A 25,352-nucleotide genomic window follows, 5' to 3' on the forward strand; every position below is an offset into this window, starting at 1 on the left:
AAACACAACATGCTCCTCTAATTTAATATTAACCTTGCAAGTTTGTAATGTTAATAATGGGAACTGATATTCTAGTGAAAAACAGAGAGTTTATTCAAAACCAGAATTGGAAAGATACTGATTTAAGGGACGAAGGACGGCTAAAAATAAGTTATTTTAAGCAATGCAAGGAAGGATCCAAAATGCAAAGTAGGTCTGAGGTGAAAGGAAGGAGGTAAGGAAGGCAGAAAAGCACGTTTAAGCGAAGGATGTTAGAATGCATGACCAAAAAGTGAGTCAGAAGGTATAGGTAACAAGGATGAAAGGAAGTCAGGAAGGAAAAATATGACAGGAAAAAAAATGTTTGGGGGAAGGAAGGCAGAAAAATAGGTGGAAGCAAAGAAAGAATTACAATTCTGAGAAAGGAAAAGTGCAAGGATGCATGAATAAAAAGCTGGTCCGAGGAAAGGAAGGATGGATGGCAGAAAAGTAGGTTTAAGTGAAGGAAGGATTAAAGTCGGCAAGGGAAAATTGGTTTGAAGGAAGAAAGGCAGGAAAGGGGTCAAAAACGTAGGCTAACGATCGTAGGTAGAACTAATGAAGGCAGAAAAACAGTCATAAATGAAGGGTGGAATTTAGAAGGCAAAAATAAAACACTGAAGGAAGGAAAATGCTCATAAGGAAAGATGACAAGGAAAAAAGGCAGGTTTGAGGGAAGGAAGGCTGGAAAGAGATACAAAAAAAAAGGATGTTCAGGTATGAACAAAGGATGGGAGGCAGAGAGGTGGATTTAAGCAAATGAGAGAATGATGCACAATGAATAATGGATCCATGCAATGGAAGGAAACCAGGCAGAAAAACGGGTTAGAGCAACAGAATGCAGGATATATTCATAAAAAGCAGGTATAGCAGAAGGACGAAGAGAATGAAGAGTGGCATAAAAGGAGTTTGTGGCTGAAGGAAGGATGTAAAATAAATGCGTCTTGAGGAAGGGACGGAGGGAGGAAAGAGAAAAGGATTGAAGTAAGGAGAAGAAGGAAGGGAGTCAGGAAGGAAGGAGAATAGGAAGGAAGACAATGAAAACATTCAGTGAAAAAAACGGTATTGGGGTTAGTAAGGCAGAATATAAGTCACAAAGGACAAGGAAGGCACAAAATGTTGGTTCAGTTTTCCTCAAATTTATTCATAGAGCACTTTAATAACAACTGCAGTACAGCAGTTGAAGGTAAAACAAGTATTCATGAATAAAAACAAGTGTACCCAAAGGGGGAATGAAAGTTGGAAGGCAGAAATTTAGGTTTGACCGAAGGATATTTGTAAGGATGCCTGTTGCATAAAAAACAGGTCTTAGGGAAGAAAGGACTGAAGGATGTCAGGAAAAAAAGATGTCAGGAAAAAATAGTCTGGGGGAAGTGAGTTGGAAAAGAGGACACAATAGAAGGAAGGCAGAAAAGGTAGGTTTAAGGGATTTACGGGAGGACGCATGAATAAAAAAAAACAGGTGAAAGGGAAGGTGGGAATTACTGTGATAGGCAGGACGAAAGGTAGGTTCAAGTGATGATGTGAGTAAAATTGCATGAATTAAAAAGAAGGAGGTCAGGTGGTCAGAAAGACAGAAAGAAATGGGGGTGAATGCCAGAGGAAAACAGGTATTGGGGGAAGAAGGCAGAAAAAAGTTCACAAATGAAGGAAGAAAGACAGAAAGTCGGGTTAATTAAACAAATACTAAAGACAAAACCTACACTTTCAACTAAATGATAAAGTTCTCTGGTGTCAGAGCATAGAACCTCCGGTTGTGACATTCACAATAAGATTGCTGTCCGCCGATGAACAGGCGAACGTACGTGTAGGGCTTTGACATTGGAAAGCCTCGTTTATCCACAATAAAAAAATATATACGTCCAATATTCTCCATAAAACTCAACGACAGGATATTAGAAATAATAATTTTAAATAAATACCCTACTAAACTAGCAGATAACGCATTCGCCCTACTTCTGGTCGCGGCTGTCGGCGGAAGCTTGACGCCGCCTTGTTCCAGAGAAGGAGGAGGGCGAGTTCAGGGAAAAGACGGAGACACCCTGTCAATCACAATTAAGGAACCACTACAGGAGCAAACTGGTAGGAAAAGCTCGGCTGGCTGAGGCACTCTATTTGGGGCTTGTTGTTGTTGTAACTCGCAGTTGCGACAGTCCCACCACCACCACCCCCGAAAACTATGAACCGGCGCGGCGCGGTGGGACCTTCGCTTCGCGTCCCGCCAACCGGGAATCGCAGCACTTTTTCGGGCTTCAACTACTAAACAGAACATTCTTTATTCTTATTTTATTTTTGGGGGTGTGTTTGTCGCGGGGGGACCGGCGTCATCGAGGAGGCTGGTTCAGCATTTATTTCCACATTTCGACTCCCCAACAGGCGACTTTCGAAGGACTTTCTGGTAAACTATGCACCATTTCGAGGACACACAACAACTAATATAAAATGACGCTTTACACTTGAACTGTGCCGCATATAAATGAACTTTTTTTTTCTCCAAATCTACTATTGAGTGTTCGTTTGGGTTTTTTTTTTCTTCCCAGGCACAAGAGGACACTCCCAAAGGGCTCCGGAGAGCTCCATTCTCTTGCCGAGCTCCCAGACAGGGAGAAAGCCTGTGAGCAGCAGCTATGAGCGGGGGAGACGTGGTGTGTTCAGGGTGGCTGCGAAAGTCTCCGCCGGAAAAAAAGTTGCGACGTTACGTAAGTGCACGTTCAAGAAGAAACAATTTATCTCGTTGTTTTGATATTTCTTTTACGTTGCAACACGGCGAGAAACGTTAAACGGTCAGCGGACGTTGCAAAGTGTCACGGTTTGTGTGGCGTGTTGAAACGACGTGTCATGGCGTTGGTTTCCTCGTGTTTAATTTGTCCGAGTTTCGTTTGCATTGCAGATTTCGTAGAAGTGCTGGTACTTGAAGGGAGCACGTTGTTGTTTACCTGCTGGTGTTTACATGGGTCACCCTAAAAAAAGTTCATTGACCTGTTGTTTACGTGGAGAAATCTGTATATTTAATCAAATTAAACTAGAATGTGTCCTAGTGGAAGGAAGTGGCTTGCTTGCTTGTTCCTGACTGCCATTATAGTACAAAGACGCTATATATTGAAATGCAGTGATTGCCGCATGTGCCTCGGATGCAAGTCTCGCTACATCCACTCTAAACACAGCTTCGCGCTCTGCATTCTGTTCTTCAATGTTGAATGTTAAATGATGTACGGAAGCATAGAACTGCAAGTATGGAGTAAATATTTTTCATTGGGCTATGTCATTCAAACTACTACAAAGTTGTTTGAACGCACGGCAAGGATGTTTGATTAATCGGTTGAATCTCTCATTGCCAGGCTACCTCTATATCACTTGAGCCATATTTTACTAAGTAGCCAGGAAAGTGAAACCTGTACCACTTTAGTTGCTTTGATACTGCTTGGTTGGTTGAGCCACATTGTGCTGAGTAGCCAGGACAGTGACGTGTGTCTGTTTTGTCGCTTTGCTAGCACTACATTGCCATACCCATCTACTGAGCAAAATAAACGAAAGCAGTAGCATCATACTGACAAATGTAGTGGTGTTGTCCTCAGCTCTGGAAGCAGGGACTACCTTTTGCTGAAGATATTCAATGCTAGTGTGTGTGATTGGTAGCCCAATGTGTGAGGAATTATTGATTATCTTGGGTCAATAAGGTGTATGGATTACAGTTTTGAAGCTGTGCAGCCACATCGCTCTCTTGCTGGAGCTCAGGGACAGGTTCATTTACTATCAAAACAACAAATGGATGTTGCTAGGAGGCAGTATAATACACGCAGACAAATGAAGACTAGTAGGCTAGTAGTAATATTAGTTATTCTTCAGAGAGTTCATATTTTTTCATAAACCGATGCTATTTGTCAATTGTTTTTACAAACTGACAAATTTGACCAATCTAAAGTGTTGAAAATGACTTGCTCTCTTTGACATGCAGGCTGAACAAGCGTTTTTTTTTTTTGTCTGCTGAAAAGTTATGATTTCTGAGGTACGAGGATTCTGGCCTATGCCAGTTATATCTGTTATTATTGTTATCAGAGCTGGCCACTTTACCCTTTTTTGCCAGTCCGTCCTCCGTCCGCGACCTCGGTACCCTTCCATCCTCGTCCCTCTGTCCTTATTCATAAAAAATGATCATCCTCCGACCCTGTCCATCCTCACCCTTTCTTGTCCTTCTTTCTCTTCGACACATTCTTCCTCTCCTTCTTCCCTTTCTTCCCCCCCTGTGCAGACCGAACATGTGCAGTGCACAGTGTTTCCGCCGGTGTGTTCACATTACAAGTAAGTATGCGCAGTTGGGTAAACTAGTGGCACGTTTGAAGCGTTCTGAGGCAATTTTTGTCATTTGCCCATTTCGCCGAGTGGGTTGAGATGAACTTTGGCCGCATCGCGTCCATGACACGCATAAGGGACGATTAGTGGGATGGACTAAAATCTACCTGCGCCCTTGCTTAGTCCGTCCCTTTTTTTAAAACTTGACATCCCCCGCACTCTGTCCCAAAAATGGACATCCGTCCGGGACGGAGGGACGGACCATTCCGCCCCTTGGACGGAATGCCCATATCTGATTGTTACATTGTCTATTTACAAATGTTGCTCCACCATTTGTGCTCATGTATCAGTTGGGAATCGCATTCAATATTTTGAACCCTCTTTTGATGAATTATTAAATAACTAAAATAATAAATTTTTGAAGTGTGTTGAACTGAGGCTATCACCACCATACAGCACTCTCAGGTCAAAGCACAAAGTCGACCGAATGATGATTCGTATGTCAAGGCACCAATATGTTTTTTTAAATTTTAATTAGATTTTTTTTATTTAACCACTACACGGGTATGACAATGATATTTCCTGACAACAACACATAATTAGCCCAGTTTTTTCATGTCCCTTCTCAGCCATGACTAAAGATGTCATCTCGCTCGCCATTTATGACCACAGCTCGACAAATGTTGCACCAAAAGGCGTTTGCGAAGTCCAACTGATTGTCAGTATGTCAAGTGTTGGGGGAAGGGGTATGGTCTACTCAATGCAAGTATACAGTGTTATTGCATTTGTACACGCCGATTACTCTCTTCGGAGTTGAATATTAAGGTGCAATTCAGTCTGATTTGAACAGGATTTTCTGCTTACAGGCCTCAAAACCGATCGTAATTCAGAAAACACGTTTTACAGCAATATGTTGTAAATGTTCAGGCTCATTGTTGGAAACTAAAATGAGTGTGGCTCTGATTCAGTTCACATAGTTTACAGCAATGAAAATGTAAAACGTTCGGACACTTAGGTCTCTGTTCAATCCAAGTTGATTTGAAGAGGATTTGCTCAGATTATTCATGCGGGGGCCAGATGCCTAAGTGAATCTTGATCTGATGTAGATTGGGCATTTGGTTGCCTTATAAATATAGTCGCTGTCGGGCTGAAACCTCTTATGTCCAAATATGGTCAGTTTAATATGTTTTCCACAAATCTATACTAATGTTCAGTCTCCACTAGGCACAACGTATTACACCACGTATGGCAGGCACTATATTACCCGTTTGTACTAGTTGTACTGTCTCTCTCCAAGCCTGGAATGACAATAAAAAGCCTCTGGATTCTTAAAGTACTCTCACCTTTGAGCTCCGACAATCAGCGAGCAAAGTCACAGGGTGTACGATAGCAGCCAGGTACTAAACACAAAGATTTTGGAAAAGAAACTTAACCTATACCGTATACAGTTTTATAGAATTGCATGCTTCTGAGTTTCGCTTTTATTTCGCTGCAAGCAGTTTTAGTAGCATAATGCATTTTTTTTTTTTTAGCCATCAAGGTTCAATGACACTCACGTGTCACGGCTGTGTTTTACTGTGAAGTATGTAATAACACACCAGAAACGAGTCTTATCAAATACATTTAGCACAAGTTACGCAAAATCATATCTTCCAATCAATGCCGCCTGCGATTATTTATGTTAAGATTGTCTCCAATCGATGGCTAATGAAGACTTGACTTAATGAATGTAAAACGATAAATTTTTACACAAGCTACATCATCCCTTTTCCCTACTCGTAATTTTACCTGATTTCCCTTGTTCTGTTTGGCCAAAGCTACACAGGTCTTTACAATCCGTCACGTACGTTGGCATACTTCCACTTTAGAGTATACTGTTTGGCCAGGTGGCCTTTTTACGCTGCGGGGTATGGTTGGTTGGAAGGAGGGAACCTTCCAACCACCGAGACTTGCACCTAACATATGCTAGAGTTTGTCGCGTTGGGAAACAGTTGTCCACCGCAAAACGGCGACGTAGCAAATGTGGCGCAAAGAAAACAAAAGGCTCTAGATTAAGCGGGGGGATTCATTAAATCTGCTTAGCAAGTGGAACACAGAACAAATAAGCACTTTCTGTTGTAACCCCCTCCTCAGAGCCCCCTCTCCAAATGCTCCATGAGACAAACAAGCTGGCCAAACAGGATGCAGCTACACGGCGCTAGCCTCTCTCTTAGCCTAGCAAAGACGACGAGCTGCCGGGCAGGCCGCGTCGCCACCGCAACGCTTCCATTTGACGTCTGTGAAATGGATTGCACCGGCCATTAATAATTGAATGTCCATTACAAACAAATAGCTGTGAATTATTAATAGCGGAGCTGCTACAATTGTTATCCTTAGCCACCCACTTTTGGGAGTAGCACCCGTGGTGATGTACACCAACATATCAGTTACAAGGGTCCACGTTTTCAACAATATGTCAAGCAACCACGTAATATAGGATCAGACAGTTATTTGTCTGTGCTGTCTACTCAGAACCCACTGAAGGTGGGATAAATCTGTAAGGCTTTCACACAGAGACACGGTGTCCTACAATGACATTAATTAATGACATTTACTGCTGCAGAATGGAAAAACAGCATGGCTTTTTATAGAGAACCCAGCGAAGGCGGGATACTACTTTGACGCTGTGACACAGCAACCCGCGACTGGATACTTGGCTAACGTCAGTGCCGGTGTCTGTTCGGATTGATAAAATACTGGCTAGACAGTTACAATGGCCATAACTTGATTGGAGAAAAAACAGTTCGGGTGCTCGCGTCACATAATTATACTATTGCCTCTGTTACGACTCTGGCACTACCTCCATAGGGGAAAAAAATGAATGAGTCTCCCTCGTGAAAAACCTTAAACACAGTTTCTGTCCCGCCTCATTTACGGCTCTAGTACAACCTCAGAATCTGACATGCCTTTGTACCCCCCGCTTTTGAAAATTGCTGAGGTGTTGGTGCCAATGTCATTTGGGATGTATAAAGACTTAGACGATTGCCATGACAGGGCAGGAGAAATTAGTGTCAAGTGTTAAACCCAGTCCTGATATCACTCTGATACTACCTCCAAACATGGGGAAATTTGACGGGTTGATGTCAGCACCAACTGGTGTGACAAAAAGTCTTGTCGACAATTGCCACAGCAGAGCCGGAGGAGTGAGTGCTGGGTGGTACTTGCAACAATTGCTTCTGGAGAAGTGAGTTCTTAAAATACATTACACAGTTGCCAGCACAGGGTGGGAGAAGTGATTGTCAAATGTCAAACCTTGTCCTGGTACCACAGAATACACCATCCGCACCTCAGTTACGGCTCTGATACTACATCCGTAGCTGGTTTGACATTGTCCCTGTTACATGCCAGTGCCAGTAAGTCACGCTTAAGTGTTAAGTTTCACACCCGTGTTCTGGCATCACAGAAATAATATACACTGCTTTGCTTTACAGATCTGATACAATCTCCAAAGACGGGAATCGTCTGGTGTGACGTTATAAAATACTAAGCGATAGTGACAATTGCCATAACAATGTGGTGTTCGACATCACACGCCGGCCCGGCAGCAAAGAACCAGTTACGCCACAGATACAACCCCCAAAGCTGGAAATTTACCAGGTTGACTTTGACCTCTCGCCATTTCCTCTCTAGTCCTAGTTATGAAGAACAGTGCCACAGAAAAAAGGTGAAAAAAATATCAGAGATATGACCATGTGACGCCGGTTGATTCTCATTCTCAAGACTTCAAAGCATGAATGGTATCTGTAAAGTTGAGTTTTTCCAGAGCAAAAGCTTCTGAGCTGAAGGGATATTTTTTTCTGGTGGAGCTCAGCAACCAAGCCAGGACACTCACCAGAAAAAAAGGCTGCACTGGTTTCCTTTTCTACTTAAAAAAAAAGTAAATAAATAAATGAATATCCTGTCAGATTAGCCAGTGTGGGAAAAAATAGACTCAGTTGCGTCGGGCCAAATATATGATGATGTGCATTCCCCGAGTGCTTGTAAAAAGCGGGGGAAACTCCTTCGGCTCAATACATGTGCTGCGCCACAATGGCTATGAATATCTCTGCCATCCCTGACGGGGAGGATGGAGCGAAAGGGATGAGAAAAAATACAACACGGCCTCTAAAGCAACACCATGAGCCGGCCTCCGCAGAGAGCAGCTCTCTGTTCTCTTCTCCTGGCTTTTTTTTTTTTCTTTCTCATACCCCGTTCCCAGCGCCTCTTGGCAGGCGGCGGCGGCAAGGAATGTGAGCCTGTTCTGTGCTCCAATCCTGCTCGGTGGAGACTGTAGCCTCTTTTACTCACAGATCCTCACAATTGCTGCATCATAGCCATATCAGCCTGTGCCTTTTTATACAAAACCCAGAAAAAGCAGGATATTGTCAAAACAATTTTACACAGATGATTTATCCTGCGATGAGATTTTTAGATGATCACCGTCAGCATCTGGTTTGACTTATAAAACACTTGTTAAACAGAGATTGACATCACATGGCAGAACAAGTGAGTTTTGTGTTCATCCTGACCTGGCAACATGGAACAATCCTCTAACATGCCTTTGTTATGGCTCTGATACTATCTAGCAAAATGCTTTTCAGACAGCGACAATTTCCATAACATGGCTTGAAAAGGGAATCTTGGGTGTTAAACTTCACACCCATGTTCTGGCATCACGAAATAATACACCTGCATTCCTCTGTTCTGGTTATGATGCTAGCGCCAAAATCAGAAAGGTCAACATCAGTTTTGTTAGAAGTAACTGGTGTTTAATTTCACACCCGAGTCTTTTCATCATTTAATAATACCCTCACATACCTCTGTTACTGCTCTGATACGACCTCATTGTCCGAAAGAGACAATTTACCGTAACATAGTGGAAAAAGTGTCAACTTTACACCCTGTCACAATACGCAATACATTACCCTTACATGGCTCTGATACTACCACAGAAGGCAGAAAATCGATGGGTTAACTAGAGCACAAGCATCTGGTGCGAAATGAATGGACAATTATCATAATAGTACGAGAGAGGACACCTGGTATCACTGGTTACGTCTACACCAGAAGATGTGAAACAGCCTGGTCGGCGGCAGCGTTAGCAAAATACTTTTTGGAAAGTGACAATTGCTAGTTAATTCTTGATACGTCCTATTTTCAAAGGTGGAAAATAGTAGGGTCGACTTCTTCAGTGGTTGCGTCTGCTGTGACATGAAATACTTGTAGGGCAGCAGTAATTGCCGTAACAAGGCAGGAGGAGTCAGTGCAAGGTGTCACGTAATACTCTTGAATTCCTCTGATATGACTGATAATCCCTGTTGGCATTACCTTTGCACAGAAGTGGCATGCACCAAAGGCGCCAAAAATTACGGCTTTTATAGACGGTGTAAAGATCGACTTGCCCCGCAATACAATGCAAACGCGTGATTGTTGTTTCTGCAGTGGGAGGGATAGAGGAGCCGCTCCCTGGCGCCCCGGCAAGGCTTGGCCGCCCCTTCCTGTGTGAGATGCTGATGGCTACCAGATGGCGGGTCAAGGGGAGAGAAGGAGGGGTCTTACGCTCTTTATGCTTCTTTTCTGCGTGTCCGTTTGGGATGGGCGTGTGAAAATGAATTTCCCTAGATGGAGAGCAATTAGCAGAATAGTAAACACAAGGGATGAGCGTTTCCTGAGTGAACAATGAGGAAAGTGAATGATCAATTAATCAGTTGATTGTTGGGAGGATCTCCAGTTTAATGTTTGGACTTCCGTTTCAATGCCAATGTCGCAGAAGATGCCTATAACCAATTAATTGATTAGCCTGCCGATGCGTTGTGGACCAAAATTCTAACTCATCTTTAAAGGGACAATGTATAGGATGTTTAGATTTTTCAATGATCATTCATTTTCATAACGCACTATTCATTTCAACAATATGCAAAAAAATATGCTCTATCACATCAACGTAATTATTTTTATATAATTGTAGGTGAAGTAATCTCTAATTATATTACATAGGGCGCGCCTCCCCTACAGGAGGCTGCCATGTTTCGCTGCCATTTTTGTGCTACCGATAACCGAAGGAGACAAACTTAACGAACGTAGTTCCTAAGCATTATGATTACTGCATGCATAAAAATGCAATACGCTTACTTCATGACTTCAGGGAATACTAGAAGTCGTTTATGATGACATTTTTCTTGCAGCTCTGCTGAAGAAACTGTTGGTAGGCTTGCGACGTGTGGTCTCTCGGAGGCACCGTAGTGTGCGTGCATTTTGAAGTACGCGCTTCCATCTTAGGTCGTTGCATTCTCTTAGTTGAGAACTAGATGGCACTGAATTCTACATATCGTCCATTTAAGAAGTGATCTGTCAAAAATGAAGCTAGAATGGCTAACGGTAGGCTCTGCCAACGCTAAACATCCTTTAACATGTCGTCTTCGATGAAGCACGTCACTGATGCCTACAGAATCAATTAATTGATTAGTTGACCAATACCAAACCTAGAGCCCGGCAAAAACTATCTGTAACAAAAATAAACATTGCACTCACTCATCAGACTGCCGCCATGGCTAAGTAGTTCATCATGGATGCATCAAATAAAAGATTTCGTCAGAAGAAATAAATGAAGTAGTCTCTCAATCTCAACCCAAAAATTTGGCCAGATCATCAAAAAAGAAGATCTGCAACCATAGTAAAACTAGAATGGTGCTGGGTACAACGCAGACCTCCGCCAAGGGTTAAACAGTGTTCTTTCTTGAAAACTGACAACCATAATTCTACGACTTTATTCCCCTAAGACTTCTATTATCCTTTTCTGTGTGGCCCGAAACTCCCTTTGAATAATCTTTGTAGTGTTTGCCAACTTTTAGGAGAGGAGGAGACTGCTTCACAATGCTTGCATGGTCGGCCTCCTCCACAGAGAAATATGAGAGTACTCTGCTTCACTAGGCAGGTGTTTTCACTTTGTCACATATAAGACTTCCAAAAAAAAAAAGCACAGGAGATGCACGGGTACAATAAATGCTAGATGTTTAGAATTCGTTCACAAAAAGGAAAAAAAACATTCCAGGCAACTTTTTGGTTGAATGTATGTGGGATCAACTGTTTGCATAATAACAGTGGTCCAGGAAAAGGGTATGCTAATTTTGAGTTTATAATCATACAGCGGATTTTCGATGGTGAAAACCCAACTGACACTGCAACTGAACTTCCACACGGGAAAGCAGGAGCCCATATTCAAACCTGAACCTCAGAAGTGTGAGGCAGACGTGCTAACCACTCATCCACCATGCCTCCCCGTATAGTAACCACTTGCATTTAAAAATGTTCAGCTGTCGTTACACAAACACTTGCGCACAAATACAGCTGGCTCTCTAGCTATGTGGCACCGTGAGATCTGACCCTCGCCGCCGTGTCTGCAGCCCCTAATATAGCCCACTGCTGTCAGGCTTGCGCAACCCACTACACTCGCCCCCACACCCGTTGTGTGTCGGCCAACAAGTGTGCGCGTTTGTCGAGCCGTGGCAGCGTCCCAGTTAAGCTGAAGGATGGTCAGCCTGGAGATCCCGTGTGAAATATCGCCACCAACTTGTGTAATTTCCCAATTTGCTGTGAGTCAGACGTACAGGAATGGTTGCGGTGGCTAATTGTGTCTGAGGTATTGTTTGTTGCCGTTATAGCTTAATCCGTCAGGTGCTTTTACACTTTGTAGTTCAAGTTAGGGCTGCTTGATTATGAACGAAAATAATAATTGTGATTATTTTGGTAATCATTTAAATTAGAGATGGACCGATATGTTTTTTTTCTGGGCCGATAGCATTAACAATTAAAAATTGGATATGAATCTGACAGCTGCTAAATTTATTAAGAATTAATTGATAATATATATATGTATGTACATTACAATATATTATAAACAACGATTTATTATGAAAAACAGCATTGCAACAAAAGTTGTATTATTACGTGAAACAGTGACTGAGGGGTTTAGTTCTTCCTCCGCTTCGTAAAATGCATACATCCACCGCTGACTGTGCAGACAGCCTCACGGGTGCCAAATTGAAGCCTATTACTACAAGGTGCGCATGAAGTGTCGATTAGACAATTTGCCGTGCAATTCACATTAGTTCCCACAGCTAATAGCGGCCTTCTTTATCAACGAGCACGAGCGGCTAGTCATGCTTTTGCTGGCTCAGCCCAGGGCCATAGCTAACCATTTGAGGGCCCCAGGCAACACCCCACCGCCCCGTTGTTCAATTTTGACAAAAGGTGAGGTATGTAACTTTGTTCTGATTTTTCAATTAGTTTCAATGTTCTAAAGAATAAGTTAACCCACTATTTACCACCAAAGATTTGGAATATTTGATCATCAATTAAAAAGTATGAATTTGAGAGAGTTTTTCTTCCCGCAAGCTAATCCTTAAAGTCCTTCCTGAGGATTATTATCAGACAAGTGAATCATTTCAACACTTTTTACTGTAACTGATAGGAACATGAACTGAATCAACATTTTATATAGTTTACCATTTGAACTGCTTTTACACTGTGAAAAGTGTCACTCTCAACTTTCAGTTGGTGAAAGCTGACTGTAAAGGTATTGCAAGCGTGCTTCTTGGAAATGCAACGCATACACACCTATATAAAGTCTGCCGTGCTGAAATCCAAGTGTTATTCCCTACTAACGACACAAACGATTGATTACTTTTAAAACGATTACAAATCACTACATTTCGTCTGAAATGTAGTGCAGCTTGTTATTGTTAATATCTAAATTGATGCATCGATGTAGTGAATGAATCGTTACACCCCTAATTACAATTTATCATAACATTCAGTTATCTACCAAACTAAAAGAACAGAACTTCCAAAATGGCGTTGTTGTGTTCTGCGTGGCGATGATGGTGTCCGTGGTGCTCACCCCACACAGCATCAGAAATTAAAAGTATTTAACGATTGTCAGCCCTTGCAGTTTTCCAAACAGATTTTGGAGGGTAAAATCTGTCACCTGTAACCCGTACTCGGGCAGAAAACCCCGCTTTAGTTTTAGGAATCCCCCTCAAATTCGATATAATACTGTAGCTGTGACTTACACAAGTGGTTCTGTTGTGGCTACTGTCCCTCTTATTGCATTAGTGTTACTATGGTGCTCCATGATATCTTTGGCCTGGCCTCAAGCCCGTGGACGTGGTTAAACCCGCACGTATTTGTACTTTACACGCGCACACACGCATATAAACACACACACACACACACACGCTGGGAAAGACACAGCAACACAGTCAAGACTCCGCCTCCCACACAGTATTCATTTGCAACCTGATTGGAAGCTGAGACGCTAGTCGACCTGCTTTGCTTGTCCAAAAGACGTCCTTGGCTTTAAACCTTCCCTAGCACTTGGTTTCGGATCACTGGTGTCTCTTTAGAAACCTGTGGATTTCCCTTCGCAGTCTTTTGCCGTAGTTGGATAAACACCAAGCAAGTTTATCAGATCCAAGTACTACTAAACTTAAGGTTGGTCATCTGTGTTATTTGTGCAGTGGACACATGTTTTTGAATGGTTTTGTCTATGGTTCAGTTTAACCGATCAGTTTCAACAGCGGGTGTTCCGTACACAAGTTGAACCATAGTTCAAAAGCAAGACTTTAGTTGATGTATTCTGCAAAGGCATTGATGCCCACTTTTGCACCCTAGAGGTATGATTGCACAATATTTTTTATTTCTAATGGTTGCAGATTGCAATGCTGTTGAATTCAAACGACATTAAACATCACATTAGTTCTGTATATAGTATGATCAAATTGTGAGTTATTTGTTTGATCAGAGGATACATTCTTAGCATGATCTGGATGCTTTTCCAGAATCTGATAATGGATGGATGGATGGATGAATGAATTTTGGGGTAATTTTTGCATTATAGATATAATGTTATTTTTAATCTAAAATAAAGTCTTAGCTTTGGTATGGCCCAAGAAAGAATTTATTTATTTTTGCTCACAAACTGGTTCGATAATGGAATCTGAATCAAAATCATTTGTTTGAATATTGACAATTTCACATAACTCAAAAATGCCCTTGGATTCTGATTAAATGTAGTTTATAACAAATTGAGAAACTTTGGATCTTAATCCGTAGTCGAATCCAGGTCAAGGTATTTTTTTAAATTGACTATTATAACTTTACTAAATCATAATTATAAAATTGTCAACATACCTTCTGTATGACAAATTGATTAACTCATAGTGATTTAAGGGCTTTTTTTGTGATTAGGTTTACGGCAAATTGCCCCACCCCTTTTTGGGGCGTGGCTTATGTTATGTTTTTGGTCTCAGCTGCCTACGTCACGGGAGGGAGCCAAGCGTGGTAATATTGCTCGCTTTGTCAGTTCTGTTGTTGTCTAAAACGGCGACCGATCGCCACCAAAATGCAAATACACATTACTACTCTTGTCCACTTCAACCTGTGAAAGTATAAAAGTGTTTTGCACAATAGTTTGGATTTATTAACATAAAACGTGATCTCATCTTGATCACCTCCACAAAATCAAAAATACTGTGGCGATCGCTTCCCCACTTGGCTGAAGTGGACAAGAGCATGAATGTGCACACGAACACCGACTGCTTATATTTTGCACATTTAGCGACGCTAAACTCGTATCAACTCTCGGGAGGCAGACGGCGACTGGCAGTGGGCAAGCAATCAGGCAAGCATGGATCTTTATTTCCCATGCACCGCCCGCCCCCATGAGTTTACAATTATTGATTTGTATGATTTGAGAACGTAGATTTAGTGCTTATCGGTTTACCATTATCGTTTGCTGAATCAATGGTCCAGGCCTGTTCTCGAATTAGCAGTTCAAAGTGAGAATCGTCATTGCGCAGTTGTTCACGCGGCTCAGTTAAGAGGACATTTACGCCATCTCCACCTGTTGGTTCAGCTCACACCACCTGACCTTTCCTTTTCAAATGGTGTGGGACAACCTTTAAGCCGGAACTGTGTGTCTACCAAGATGGCTGCCGCTAGTTTTCACCGCTGAATGTAAACTACGACCAGTGACTTATTGTCAACAACAACAGCCAAGTATATTGTAGCCAGAAACGTAATTACCACGGTGCTAGTATTATTTCCTTCACTTGTACCCTTTGGTGGTGTCAGAACACCTTCCCCACAAAAAAAGCCCCCCAAAAAGGCAAACAGACTCATAAACAGACTGTTTATGTATAATAGGGGGATACCTTGCAGGCCCACTTCCAATAAGTGAAAATCCGTGTTGTAGAGACTGTATGAAAACACATTTTTTATGATTCACTCCCGTGCTTAAAACACACTTTTTAAACTTTTTAAGTCGATATCTGTGTCTCGGTGTGAGTTGTTACTGACAGCAGCCCGTGTGTGTGAGTGTGCTCATTGTGTTATTCCCACAAAAAAAGCGTGACAGCGTTATGTGAACCGCGAAATAGCAGGGGAACTCTGTTTACAGTATTCCTTTGTTTTTGTCTTCTGTTAGAAGCTTAATGTCATTAACAGCAGCCATTATGTACTGAGCAGTCAGGACAGAGATGCATGCACTGCCTTTTTGACTGCACCACTGCTCCATCATTTGTCCTCTATTCCATCACTTGTATCCTTCTTTGGTGTAAGGAGAAAGAAAGATAAAGAAAAAGCAAAACCCCTGTGAACTCTGAGTTTCTGAGATTATTGGGCCTCATTCACCAACCGTGCGTACACATCAATTTGTGTTGCTTTGCATTTTGGCCATTCATGGCAACATATGCGGGCAGCCGGAACCACACAAAATACACAACAAACAAAGTGAGTTATTATTTTTTTCAACCCCGAGAGGTGAAAAAAATTAAACAAGTTAGACACACGCCTCAAGGTGTCATGAGAAGAAAAACACACTGAAAATTTCACGCACCTATGGCGGCATGCTTTAATTACAGTGCTGATGTCTCCGCCTGCTCTGAACTTTTCTGCTCTCCTCCGCACCGCTCCCAACGAACAGTCAAATGGCAGGCTTTGCGATTATCAAATCACATTTTGTCTTGTCAAATCGGGTTTTATTGCAAATGCAATGAATCGTTCAGTTGTCCCAATCCGATCATGTGATCGCAAATGAGGGCCGATCGCGTGATTTTCAGCTGATTGGTAGAGGCTGAAAAATATGTGATATTTGAATTTTCTTAATTTCTAAAATGAAGAATAAAATATTTTATTTTGTTCACCTGATTTGAACCAGCCCTGCCATTGGCTGGCAACCAGTTCAGGGTGTGTCCCAGTTACTGCCCAAAGACAGCTGGGATAGGCTGCAGCATGCCCGTGACCCTCGTGAGGATAAGCGGTTTGGATAATGCATGGATGGATGGATGGATGGATGATTTCAACCACGGCCGACTCATAGCTATATAAAAAGTTACCATGTTGGGATACCCTGATATATGCCCTCTTTTTTTATTTGTAATACATTGCAGAGGTATCGAATCGAGACTCTGTATCAGCAGATACAAATGACCTGAAGTTGTGGTGCGAAAATAAATGCGATCGGGTCATCTCGAGTTAAAAGTGAAGACAAATTGCAATTTTGATGCAGATTTTTTGCCAAAATGTAACAAACATATCCATTTAGCAAGGAATATGTATGGAGTAGACACACTTTTTTAGCTTTAGCGGGACACATACTGTACAGCAGACTGCCTCTGGACCTTGGGCCTCAAATTTCACACCTGTGTTTTATATGCTCACTTGCTGTTCTGCTTTCTTTTGTTCTTTAAGCACAGTGGCGGTTTTACATGTCGTCTAAACAACTTTTACGTTGTTGAAGTTTTGTTTTTCATGAAATTGTTGATCGGTTTGGTTATGAATGGATGGATTTGATAGATACTTTATTCATCCCATTCGGGGTAATTGGATTTAAGGTTGTAGTATTGATTTTAAAAATCAATATGGCAAAACAAACTTAGTGTTCATGTTGGCCTTAGAATTAGTTTTTAACAAATTACCACAGTCATGCATACACATTTGGCCCGAGACTCCACTTTTGGATCAAAGTTTGTCAGTGGTCACAACAAAAGTAGGATCGTGCCGGGCCAAAGGAATGTGTTGAATCCCAACCACGCAGCTTTGACATGCGCATGTGACCCAGCTGGCGATTTGACTTGGCCAGGCCGGCAAATGCGCACATGCAGATAGGACCGAGTGTAGAGCCCGGAAAAAAAAACAAAAAAACAGAAAGGAAAGTGTTCAAGGTTGCGACTTATCTGGTGCACGGAGCGGGAACGGGGGGGTTGTCTGACGGGAAGACGCAACAACAAACGGGAGATACGGCGGGAATGAGAAACATGCACGCACACACACACACACACACACGCATTCTCCTCAGAGTATGCAGATTGAATAGGGCTCACTGTGCGATTGACAGTAATTAAGCTCATACAGTCTGGGAATGATTTTCACCAGTGATTCCCATTAGCTAGACAAAGGAGCTATAGTAATGTCTTTTTGTCACTTATTGTCGGGGAACACAATGTTTCTGTAGCATGTGTGTGTATAAAAAGATCATGTATTTGTTTGACCTTGTTATGAAGATTTCTGCAAAAGGATGTGTGTGTGTGTGTACTGCGTAGTGCAAGAATGGGCATGAACGATTGCTAAGAATTCCATGAGTTTTTCTGCCTTTTTGAGGTGGTTAATTTTCGCAAAGTGTTTGATTTCAGGATTGTACAGCAATAATACAGTAGTGGTGCCACTGGGTGTCATGGTAGATGTCTGCTGAGCAGACCTGGCATCTGTAAAGCTGATCGTTAAAGTGGAAGTCAACCCAAACGTATTTTTTTCAAGAATATGTTCTATGCAGGCCTTCTAGTTGAAGCAAGGCATTCTGATAAATATTGCATTTGTGGAAGAAGAGTTAATCCACCCATTTTTAGCCATCTTTGGGGGCGGCCATTTTGTCACAAACATCAATCTGTGGACATTTTTATCTATCATGTTGTTTTCTACTATGTAGGGCAAAAGCTATTGATTGGTAGCCTGAGTGCCTTTTATTTATTTATTTATTTTCACGCCACTATAGGACCAATAACTCTGACTTAAGCCACACTCAAGTCATAGAAAATGTGCTGACAGTTTATAGCGGACATACCAAGCTAAAAAAACAGAATTCTCCTACTAAAATTGGAATATTTTGCTGTAAACCTTTAAGTGGAGTTCTCGCATTTGGAGTTTATTTACAAATAGCAGAGACTCAAATCAGAAGTGCTGACATGGCAGTCAACTACGTCTATTTTGCTAAATATGGAGGAAGTGGCCAAAAAATGACTGGGCTGTGACACTGAGGCAGTCATCATAGTGGATGTTTTTATGTGGTTTTTCCAGTTAAAGCTGACAATGATGTGGCCTTTGTAATGTAACGTGGCCTCTCTGCTATTGCTATGGAAACCACTTAGGGCTGTCACTAGGGCTGGGCGATAAGATTGTAGAAGTATATCACAATATAAGTATTTCATATTGGTCAATATCGATATGTATTGATTTTTTTTAAATTTTATTTAAAATAAGGACCCAGAGAAAAAATGCTGAATTTAGGTAATTTTATTTTGACATATAGTTACAAGTAAGACCATAAGATGTCAATGCAACTATGAAAAAGTCAAATGAACTGGTGAATTTGACGATTAAATCAACTCCTTTTAAACATAATGAGCATAGTAGGGCTTAGGCGATATGGCTGAAAAATATACTTCATATCAAGTCATTATTGATAATTGTAGATTTTTTTTTAACCTATTTAACATTTAAAAAAAATTTTTGTGTACATTGTAATGTATTTTAATGTGTGAAGTTGCTCCTTCACCATTGCATTCTAAATGCTTATTTGCGTTTGATACTACCGCAAAGCAGTATTGTTAATACAATTCCAGTCTTCAAGGGCCCGTGTCCTACTCGTTTTCAATCTCTCCCTGCTGCAACACACCTGATTCAAATGATCATGTAATCAGCAAGCTGCAGAAGCTGGATAACCCCTGCCCAACCCTGGTTTAGCTGCTTCTTCTTTGCTGGTTTGGATGCTTCTTCTTTGTTGGCTTACTTTAGCATAGGGGTCGAAAATTAATTTCGCTAAGGGGCCAAATGATAAACTGGAATTCTTGTCGAGGGCCATGCTAACCTCAACTGTGTCTGTATAATTTTTAATGTATTTAGAAAAAAGCATATCTTAGTTCAATAATTTAAAAAAAAGACTTTGTTTCGGTAGGGGTTTGCTTTCTGATTTTTTTTTTTTTTTTCTATCAAACATTTGATCGACATTTTCGTTATTGATCTTGTCTATCACGATATTTAGAATGTACATTGATTGATTACTCACCCTAACCTAAACCCTTGTGTTCAGTATGTACATTCACTGGGTACTGGGCCTACCGTTCATCCTAATCATAGACTATAGAGACACCTGTAGTCGAGTGGAAGTTGTTTGAACTCGCCGTGGCACAACTCGGTCACGTCAGCAAGGAAAAGTATTTCCTCGTCGTTTTGCATAATGACATTGTTGCCTGTTTTACTACTGCTACCATTAGCATACAAGGGATTCCTCACATTCTCCTTTCGCATTCTCCTCGCACATTCCATTTCAACTGAAAGTGAAGTGGTATTGTCATAAATGTCACAACAGAGTGCGGAGGAGGAGTTGCCCAGTTTCAGGGGACTGTCTACAGGTGTGTCGTGGAAGGTTTGGCAGAGCAACAAGCCTGGGCATGCTCTCAGGCCTCACCTCCTTAAAGTTCACCCTGCGACTTCTAGTCCTTATAGCTGAACAGACAAGACATCGGCCTCAGAGTAACCAGGCACCGCAATAACATGTCCACCCTCCCTTTATCTCTGTGTGGAAGCGCTGTATCTCCCGCTCCATTTGTGTGAGTGTAGAGGCCGCTAGCGAGAGAGGAGCTAATTAGATCACGGCCAAGGCAACCTCTCACTGACTGCCAAATGTGATTTGTATTCCTTTTCATTGGACTGATTGGATTAGACTGTTGGATCTGAGATCAGTTAAGGCTGCTATACAGAGTGCGGACTAACCAGGTCAAAAAAGGAACAATGCAAAAATGTGTGACAGTATACAAAGTAGAAAATGGATGGCGGTCTTACCAGTCATGAATCGGCCCACACTTAGTTGTAGCGTCAAACCTTATTAGATATCCATTTTCTTTTGCTCATCCGAAGTTGGGTCGCAGGGGAAGCAGCTTTGGCAAGGAAGGCCAGACTTCCCTCTCCCCAAGCCACTTCGTCCAGCTCTTCCAGAGGAATCTCTAAGCGTTCCCAGGCCAGCCGGGAGATATAGTCTCTCCAGAATGTTCCCAGGGCCTCCTCCTGGTGGGATGTGCCCGGAACACCTCACCAGGTACGAAGCCAGGAGGCGCCCTAACCAGATGCCCGAGCCACCTCATCTGCTCGATGTGGAGGAGCAGCGGCTCTACTCTGAGCCGCTCACACATGACTGAGCTTCTCGCGCTTTCTCTAATGCCGCTTTTCCATTAGGCCAAAACAGCCCCACACCACTCCACTTGGCCGGACACCACACCAATTCTTACCCAAGCTTCATCCATTAGTACGTATGACATTATCAATATGGTTCATCATTGTTGTAAAACACAATTATGTTAATTGTATATGCTATATTTTTATGAGTTTGAGACAACCGGCGGGTAGCTCTGCCTGATTAAAAAAAAAATAATAATAAAATATTAAGGGTGACATTAACAGTGAATCTGCTTTGAATTTTTGGTAGTACCTCTGAATCCGGAAAAATAGAAAGGTTTGTTCATCGCCCCATTCAATCTTGGAGCCATTTAGACAGAAGAGCAGTATGGAAAAATGAGGACTTCTACAGGCAGTGCGAAATGGGCCTTCTGATGTGACATTTGAAGCTGGAAAATTTCCATGTCAACTTCATCGTCCATTCCGTGTCTACCATACCTTGCGTGCTTGTCATTTTAGACCATTTTAGTCTTCTCCACTGGTCTTTAGCGGGGCTCATGGAAGTAGGTGGCTGCAGTATTTGGCACGTGGGTGTCGTTTAGTGGAGTCATGCCTTGATATTTTTGGTCACCTATCTCATGGGGTGCAGGGGCTAGCGTAGGTGTGCGTTTTGTGCAGAAGTGTTGCACACGTTGCAGGGGTTAGGGTGGGCAGTTGTTGCCAGGGGAGGTGGTGTGTGTTATTTTCAGTCCATTGTGTCTACTTCCTGTCGGTCAGGGGTTATTGGAGCAGGGTGTTGCAGACTGGACAGGAGTAAAAAGAGGGGAGGGAAGTCAGTGCGGTCGGCAGGAAGCGCAGCAGCACTCGACAAAAAAGGGGCTGGTCGGTGGCTCTCTCGGGTGAGCAACGTTTTTCACTCGGACTAAGCAGCAAATCCAAGGAACTTTTGTGAGATAACTAGTAAGTGATTCTGTGTTTTGTCTCATGTACTTACAGATTTGGACTAGTCCATCTGCAAAGTTGTAAGGTTATTCTTTAACCCCAGTTTGGAGTGCTTGAGCCAACAATATGCCAAGAATTGACATTAGAAGAAATGTTTTGACCCTGAAGGCAGTCTTAAAATTGGCACCATTCAATGTTCCATATCAAATTGATCTCATTAAATACTCTGTTACCCATTCATGCAACGCGGGCATCGACTTTTACGCCTTGTTTATCTTTGGAGCGCGTGGCTTGTCTCATGCGACCAACCTAAGATCTCCACCACGTGAGTGCCGTTGAACCCCCTGACACTGGAGGTAAAACCCACAGTTGCAATGCTTGTCTGCTTGTCTTGTCCCAATGAAGCTGGTGGGCAGTTGCATTGCAACTGTGGGTTTTACCTCCAGTGTCAAGAGGTTCAACGGCACTCACGTGGTGGAGCTGTATATATATATGGGTGTGCTCTTCGTCCCATTCATTTTTGGTGTAGTATTCAAAACAAATGCTACCGTTAATGTGCTCATATTAGCACGTGTTAGCCAATGCATTCACAGAAACTCAAGCCTCCAAAATGGCCTTAGCAGAATATAGAGTTAGAGATAGTTTAGTTTTATTTTTTCTTCCAGGGCCGAAACGATGCAGATTATTTGTAGTCGAGGCGGCCCATAACCAATATTTGCAGCCGATATTCATTTTCAGTAAAAAGGAAAATATTGGCGTCAAAATCTAAAATAAAAAATTAACTCTTAACTTTGTTCAAATGTCTTTAAGTATGTTTATTTTACAATTTTTCAGATTTGCATAATGTTGATTTTTAATTATCTTTATAAATTTTTGACGATGTACATCTTTGTTGTAAAATTCTAACAAAGTTCAGGGAGCGCCAAGGGTCATCAGCATGTCTTAAAAAGTTAAATGAATACCTAAATAATAGCTCCCTATAGTTTTCTACAATAAATAAAGTTCTCCAAAAATTCATGACAGAAATGTTAGAATTTCACTCATCTTTGTTTTGATTTTAAACAAAAACAGAAGGTGCAGAGTGTTCCCAGGGTCAGTACAATCTCTTATAAAGTTAACTGAAAAATTAAATAAATAGTTCCTTGAACTTAACACAGTTTTAAGTTGATTTTATTATCGGCCAACAGATTTTTAAAAACGGCCAATACCAACATTCGGCAAAGTGACGATTATTGGCGCCGATAATCGGACCGGCCGATAATCGTTCGATCACTATATTTATCCAACTAAGCGTTTTATACAGTACCCAGTGAAGCCGGAGATTGCCATACAGCAAACAGCATCCCGTAACGTAACCACATAGTCAATTACAGCCCGTCTCGGTTATACCCTTGAGACTAGTTGGACTGTTGCTGGGTCGACTTCATTTCTACTTTCTATATTATTACCAGAACAACAAATAGAAAAAAAGTTGGAAAAAAGATACAATACACTACCTTAGAAGCCATACAATTGTGGATTGACACCACCCAGCCATTCCATGTCAGCGTTGTCTAGACAGAACAGTTGCATGGGAAAATACTCTGTAAAATGACAGCTTTATGGACAAATAAGGCTTCTGATACTAGCTCTGTAGCTTTTCTGCTTACAGCTGAGACAGAACAGCACAGGAAAATGGCCAAAAAAATGACAGCTTTTATAAAATATATGTACAGAGCTAACTATAATCTAACTCCAAAGTCAGAAGTTTGCTGGGTTGACTTATTCCCCCCCATTCCTTATTGGTGTCGTTTATACAGAATAGCACCATGGAAATAGATGGCAAATTGTTTGCATTTACAGTTAGTGAGGTGACTGTCCAAAGCCGAAAAATTGCGGGGTTGGCGTCAAATACCCTCATTTGGTATTAGTGTAATTTGTATAGAACAGCACCGCAGACATTTAGGCCTTTTACGAACAGTTTGAACAAGGCTACACTACCCTCGAAAAGCGAAAATGTGAGCTTTTACAAATGGTCTGAAGAGGGCTACTGATGCTACCTCTAAAGCTGAAAAATTGCCAGGTCAATTTCATACCCTCATCCAATTTTGGGGCCATGTATACAGACTGGATACACAGAAAAAATGTCGAAAAAGTACGCAATACTTTCTAGGTCCGAGTCAATGTATCAGCTTCGAGGGTCACTTATGAGCCATTAGCTGTAACATTTTTAGCTAAATGTAAGTGGCTTCTAAAGATAGCACCTGACTGTCGCCACTAACACAACTACAGTGACAAAAGGAGGCAAAACAGGAAACTTTTTTTTCCAGTCCGGCGTATGTGTGAGTGAGGAACGGTCGAGCAGGAAGATAAAAAATGCTAACAACGTGGAAACTTTCAAAAGGGATGTTATTTTGTCTTGTGTGTGTTTTCTCTTTTCCGCTTTGGATCTTTCACAATCTATGTGCATGCTCCTGGAACTGCTGCAGGGGTAGTTGGGTGGGGGGGCGCGAACACCGTGTGCGCTTAAGGACTGCTTCGATGTGACGACGTCGGCCCGTGTTAATGTTTAAACCGGAGTTAATACTTTACCCTCACGTCGAAGCTTTCTTGAGAGCCTGGAGGTTTTTCGGGCAAGTCAACGAAGGACAACGCACCGAAAAAAAAACAGTCATGCTTTTGAACATCAAGAACACTCAACTACTCTTTTGTCCTTCCTGTCGCCGCACTTCTCCTCTGTTTCCCTTTGCTCTCAGTCATCTCCTCCCCTACTGTCTCGTGTGGCCAATCTAATGAATGATATGGAATGATTACATGACAGTGAGGCACCTAGCCCCGCCCTTCGAAGATGAGAGGTTTGTGCAGCAGCCTCGGTTGACAGTTCAAACCATTGGATTAACTCGCATGCTGGTACTTGGCAGCAGTCTTTTTCATCTTGACAAGAGGATTCGACTGTGGTAAGCATCTATAAGTTTCGAGGGGGGGGGGGCTTAGTAGCATTTTTGGTGCCCTCAGTCTGCCAAGGCTGAAAGGGTCATCAGGATGTTAGCATCTGTACACATTTTGCTTAAAATAGTCTTTGACTGGAATGTGATCTTGCCTACCACAATGTATCACAGACAAGTCAAGATGTCCCGAACGAACACTGGAAATATGGCTTAATGCAGGCGCATCTCAAGAAATTAGAATACCACAGAAATTTTTCTATTGTTCCATTCAAAGTGAAACTTGCATATTATATAGATTCGCGACATTTTAGATAATTCTATACACGAGGCAAATTCCTTTGTAATTGATCGATAAAACTAATTTGGATTGTTTCTTATTTCATGTCATTTTTGAGATACTAAAGTTCAAATTTGGTTAGCTGTAAGGTGAACTCATCAAAATTATATATATAAAAAAAGTTAGGGAATGTTTCACCCTGTGTGTAGTTTATCTGCAGTACGTAGAGTTTCACTTTTTGATGTGAACTACACTGAAATTAAAATATTTTTTTCAGTTGCTCCTATATATCTTCTAAACAAAAATACAACCTTTAGCATCTTGTAAGTATTTTCAAATGAGTAATTTAGTTTCTACAAAGCATGGACCAATCGACTTTGCCAACATGGCACTGCATTCATTTGAATTCTGGAGTCTTCTTGAACATTTGGACC

The 25,352-nt window shown here is 41.8% G+C and overlaps 1 protein-coding gene across 8 annotated transcripts in view; it reads left to right on the top strand.

The window, feature by feature from the left end:
* Window positions 1-1,977: 1,977 nt before the first annotated feature.
* The window catches only part of gab1 (GRB2-associated binding protein 1), a 59,337-nt gene continuing 35,962 nt past the window's right edge, over window positions 1,978-25,352 (top strand). For 2 of the 8 annotated variants that reach the window (XR_015087184.1, XM_086033846.1), the window contains exons 1-2: window positions 1,979-2,416; window positions 2,559-2,717. Coding sequence is in view for 5 of the 8 variants with exons in the window: in XM_086033846.1 (XP_085889972.1) it covers window positions 2,646-2,717 (72 nt within the window). In the remaining 3 variants the exon portion in view is untranslated. Of the gene's footprint in view, window positions 2,417-2,558; window positions 2,718-13,660; window positions 13,819-24,624; window positions 24,651-25,352 lie in introns of those variants that run through there. The other 6 variants (XM_086033841.1, XM_086033842.1, XM_086033847.1 and 3 more) reach the window with 5 other exon arrangements.

The sequence above is a fragment of the Filicampus tigris genome, chromosome 6, assembly GCF_054856515.1.
Source record: "Filicampus tigris isolate MCC_2025a chromosome 6, RoL_Ftig_1.0, whole genome shotgun sequence".
Classification (NCBI taxonomy): domain Eukaryota; kingdom Metazoa; phylum Chordata; class Actinopteri; order Syngnathiformes; family Syngnathidae; genus Filicampus; species Filicampus tigris.